General features: G+C 42.7%; 1 protein-coding gene across 1 annotated transcript; it reads right to left on the reverse strand.

The window, feature by feature from the left end:
- Nucleotides 1–3,430: 3,430 nt before the first annotated feature.
- Nucleotides 3,431–4,375, reverse strand: LOC101684137 (olfactory receptor 9I1). Its single transcript, XM_004777658.2, has one exon. It carries the CDS (start codon nucleotides 4,373–4,375, stop codon nucleotides 3,431–3,433), a length of 945 nt encoding a protein of 314 aa, XP_004777715.1.
- Nucleotides 4,376–4,925: the final 550 nt, after the last annotated feature.

Below are 4,925 nucleotides of genomic sequence, written 5' to 3' on the forward strand. Positions count from 1 at the left end.
GATTCTGTACCAAAGAAGGGATGGTTGTATATAAAATGACATTCAAAGATGATATAAGATTGTAGATAAGAGCGGAATTTCTAGAACTGGATTTCCTGAGCTCAAATCATGGCCTTCTATGGCTTTTGTGGCTTCTCTGACCTGAGGAACTTATTTTAACTTCCCTGCATCCTAGTGTACTCATCTCTAAGTGGGTATAGTAATTACACATACATCATAGGGTTGCTAATGTATTGTAGGGTTGCTAAATACATATAAAAGTTCTTAGAATAGTGTCTGGCATATTAAAATAGGTGCTCTGTAAGACTTGGCTATTATCATTATCTTTATTATTTTGTTATTAGTAGCTAGGACAATGAGTTGCTTCGTCATTTAGATTGTAAAAGAGACCTACTCACATTATCTAGTAGAATGTGGGTCTGTGGCTAAGATTCTTATGCTTCAAAAGAGACATAGGGATTTCTTGGAGACCTATAGAGAGTCCTAGAACTAAGTCTGGAACATAATTCAAGAGCTGAAAGATCTAATGCAGCATGAGGGACCAGGTTATATCACTTCCTTCTCCGGACCTGACATTTGCTCATTTTCTCTATGGTCTGCGCATTAACACGACTCAGCCATTTTCTCCATATCTAATTATAATTTGTGAGTCTCGTTTCTCAAATAGCTCCATCTTTTCCCATATTTTTAAGTTCAGACCCTCAAGAGGGAGATAACTTTATTGGTTCTGCTTAATAATCATTGTATAACTCTAGAGCACCTTGTGGCTCTTGACTCTTATTCATGCATTGATGAATGCTGGGTCAGGGGCTTTTTCTAGTCTGATCACCTGAAGGGCAAGGTCAAGTGCTAGAACAGTGGTTACCTAAGCAAAGAGCTCTAAGTGGGTGAATTTTCTCCTATAATGAGAGTATGATAGATGTATACAGGATACTGAGACCCAGTCCTTTATTTAAAGCGTGGATGGAATCAGTGTGCGTGTAAGTGCAGATCAGTTAGAATATGCTGAAGAACTCTTCTCCATTAGAGTTCTGCAAGTATGGGTGGACTCCTTTGAGCCTTATGACTAAGCTTGAAATAGTCCCCAAAGGGGAATTTGGTTTTGGATCCTCAACACTAAACACAGTGTGTCTTAAGGAAGCAAGAGAACTTTTGTGGCTGCCCCTCAGTGCAGTGGAAGCAGGGGATGGAACCTGCCAGGGCTCGTCCTGAGTCTGTTACTGCTGATTCTCCTTCAATAACTGCTTTGTTTTTGTATCTCTCTTGACTTCTCTACCTTGGTCAGCTGGACCATTTTAATACAACAATTGTTCCCATATAGAGGACCATGGAGAACCAACTTCTCATAAAATCAAGGTGTGGTAAAGGGGTTCCTTGGGAACACAACAATATATTCAATAAAAAGACATCTTTTGATTATCCTTGACCATGTGGGATGCAGATAGGAGGTGCACCCCTACCCCAACTAAACCCCATTTTAAAAAAATTTCTTGGGAGAAAAGGATTGAGTTATTCATTTTCCTCGGTTCACTGTCTTTCATTGTCACTTGTTTGTAATTTATTTCATTTTTGTTAATGGTGACAGAATTGTGGCAAGGCCCATGGTGAAAGTGAGGGAAAGGGCAGGGAAGAGAACAATATATATGGAACAAAGGATTTGTGTTAGGAGATTCCTTCCTTCCTTCCTTCCTCTCTTTCTTGGAAAATATTTATTTATTTATTTTAGAGAGAGAGAGAGAGAAAGAGTGGGAGAGTGGGTTGGAGGGGTGAGGGGGCAGAGGGAGAAGGAGAGAGAGAATCTCTAGCAGACTCTCTGTTGAGTGTGGAGCCTGACATGGGGCTGGATCCCATGACCCTGAGACCACGACTTGAGCCAAAATCAAGAGTTGGATGCTTAACTGACTGAGCCATCCAGCCATACCTGTGCGGGGAGATTTCTTATTCATCTCCTCATTTATTTATTTTGAGCCCCCTGTTGACTGAAAGTTACAACCCCAAGATTAAGAGTTGCATGCTCCTCTGACTGAACCAGCCAGGAACCCCTCACCTCATATAATTTTTATAATATGCTCTTGAATTAGGAGTTTTATATTTGTTTTAGATCTGGAGAAAATAAGGATCTGAGAAATGAAGCCATTTACTGTAGATTTCACAATGAATTAGTGGTAGAATTGGGACTCAGATACAACCCTGAGTCTGAAAGCCATTCGTTGTCTACAGCTGTATACTCTGAACAAAGGGACTCTGAGCAAAGGTCCAAAGGGACTATGAGAAAGCACTTTCTTAACTGCAAAATGGCAATCTTCTATTCAACCCTGTCTAGACCCTTTTTTGCCTTGCAGCGTTTCCCTGAGGCTCAAATGAGATCATATATGTGCCCTAAAAATCTGTTCAGAAGCTATTGTCAAAAGAGTTCATCTGGTCCAGATTCTGAACTTGGATTGAGTTCCCCAACAAGGAAAACAGACTCTTCCCTGAAGGGTTTTGCAGTCTCAAGCAGGAATTAGTTACTTTCCTTTCTCCACAAACTTTCTTCCAGGGAAGATAATGCATGGTTTAATGTTACCTTATACCTGCCTTTGTTCTCTGCCTCTGCAGTTCCTGAAACTGGGATGCTTGGTAAGAAGGGACTGCTCACAAAGCAGGCAGTGTGAGTGGGGAGGAGAAGCAACATATCATGTCCTTCAGAAACTAGGGAGTTGGCCTTTGAGGAGCCAAAGGGAAAGTGGCTTAGTTCATCTTGGAGGTATGAGAGGAATATTACACAGCAGGAACAACAAAGCCAGGAAATCGTCAAGTGAGAAGGCAGTTTGCAAATTTCATCCTTGTGGCATGAGCAAGAAGGAAAGATACCCAAGGGGGTATCACAAGAGTAGGACAGTGAAGAGGAAGGCTGTTTGTCAAACACTCCTTTCCTTTGGCCATTGGGAGACTCAGTTTTGTCTTATACAGCACTCCCAGTTAACTGAGGTGACCAGTTACTCATGTATTTTTTTAAAAAAAAGTCTATTATCACTGATTACTGGAATCCCCAAATAGAACCTTTGACAGAGAAAAATGCAGTATTAATGGAAGCAAAAAATGAGAAGGAAAAGATGGAATCCCAAGCATGGTTACAAAGATGCCAGGGGAGATGAGATAAACTCAAAATCCCCTGGAGCCCTGAAATTACGTAAGTTAAGATATCAGACAGTATCATAGGCTGTTGTGCCCTAAGGAATGGACTGGAAGTAGGAGAGGGGGAGGAGAAAAAAGCACCACGGGATTGCTGGAAATGAGTTTACCATATTTGCAGGTTTTTTTAAATCTGCCCTCTGATACCCATCTACCTTCTATTTATGGGTCTGATTTGCGTATAGTGTTTGTACCTCTGAGGATCTATTAATATGGGAAGAAAATAGACCAAGAGGAGAGGTCTTGTCACTCATATCTACACACTCTGGAACACCTGGAGTTTACCAGTGATCTTTCTGAAGGCTGCTTTCACATCCTTGTTTCTTAGGCTATAGATCAGAGGGTTTAGCATAGGGATGACCACAGTGTAGAAGACAGACACGACCTTGTCTTCCTCCAAGGACTTGCCTGAGCCACTCCGAAGATACATGAAGATGAGAGTCCCAAAGAAAAGGGCCACGGCAGTGAGGTGGGAGACACATGTGGAGAAAGTCTTGGCCTTGCCACCTGGAGACTTTACCTTCAGAATGGCCTTGATGATGAACAGGTAGGATATCAGAATGACCAAGGCATTGGCCAAGATCACAAAGTTGCCAAAGAAGACAATGACAATTTCAGTGTTTGTCGTGTCACTGCAGCTGAGTTTTAGTAGGGGTGGGAGGTCACAGAAGAAGAAGTTGATCTGATTGTGGTCACAGAAGGAGAGGGTGAAGGTGCATGCGGTACGCAGGATGGCCCCTGACATCCCACAGATATAGGCTCCCACCACCAAACTCCAGCAGATTCTGGGATTCATGGCTACAGTGTAGAGCAGTGGGTTGCTAATAGCGACGTAGCGGTCATAGGCCATCACTGCCAGCAGGAAACACTCTGTGCCGGCACAGGTGGTGAAGAAAAAGAACTGGGTAGCACATTGGCCAAAGGAGATGACCGTCTTGCCAGTGGCTAGTGTGGCCAGGATCTGAGGGGTGACCACCGAGGCATAGCAGGCATCCAGCTGGGAGAGATGGCTCAGGAAGAAGTACATGGGGGTGTGGAGTTGTATATCCATTTGGATCAGAATGATCATTCCCACATTTCCCAGAAGGGTGATGATATAGAAGATGAGAAACATTAGGAAGAGGGGAATCTCCAACATGCGGTCGTCCGTGAAGCCCATGAGAATGAACTCTGTTATTGTGGTGAGATTATTCTCAGTCATGGATTCAATATGGACAATTGATCTGAAGATGAGAATGAACAGCAAGAACCACAAAATCCCAGAATGGAAGGACAGATTCTTTCTATGGTAGAAGTTAGCTCTATATTTCTGGGCCAATTTATAGAGCTTGTTTTTGGGAAATCTTGTACCTGGCTTGTTCTCCTTGGGCATCTATGTTCTTCTGCATTTTTTGGAGCTGAGCCCTGAGCTGGTGCTTCTGCTTCACATTAATTCTGGTATGTATTTGGAAATTTCTGTGAAGACAAGAGACACATAGACTCAGATTTGGGAAGAACCTGGTCAGCAGGTGTTGTAATCCCCACGGGATTCATGCCTTCTGCTTGATCATCGGATTGCTCAATGAGCATTCATCTGCCGACAGTTCTACCCGCTAACTCTTATTTTGGATCTGTATGAGCTCTCTTTATCTTCCACACATTGGTTTTAGTTTTACCCCTTCCAGACACTTCCCTCATAGCCAATGTAATTCCTTCTTCTCATAAAAGGCTTTCAGAAGCTGGAAGATGATGAATCTGCTCTTTATACTGGC

The sequence above is a fragment of the Mustela putorius genome, unplaced genomic scaffold, assembly GCF_011764305.1.
Source record: "Mustela putorius furo isolate JIRA1106 unplaced genomic scaffold, ASM1176430v1.1 tig00000127_pilon_pilon_pilon, whole genome shotgun sequence".
NCBI classification, from domain to species: Eukaryota; Metazoa; Chordata; class Mammalia; order Carnivora; family Mustelidae; genus Mustela; species Mustela putorius.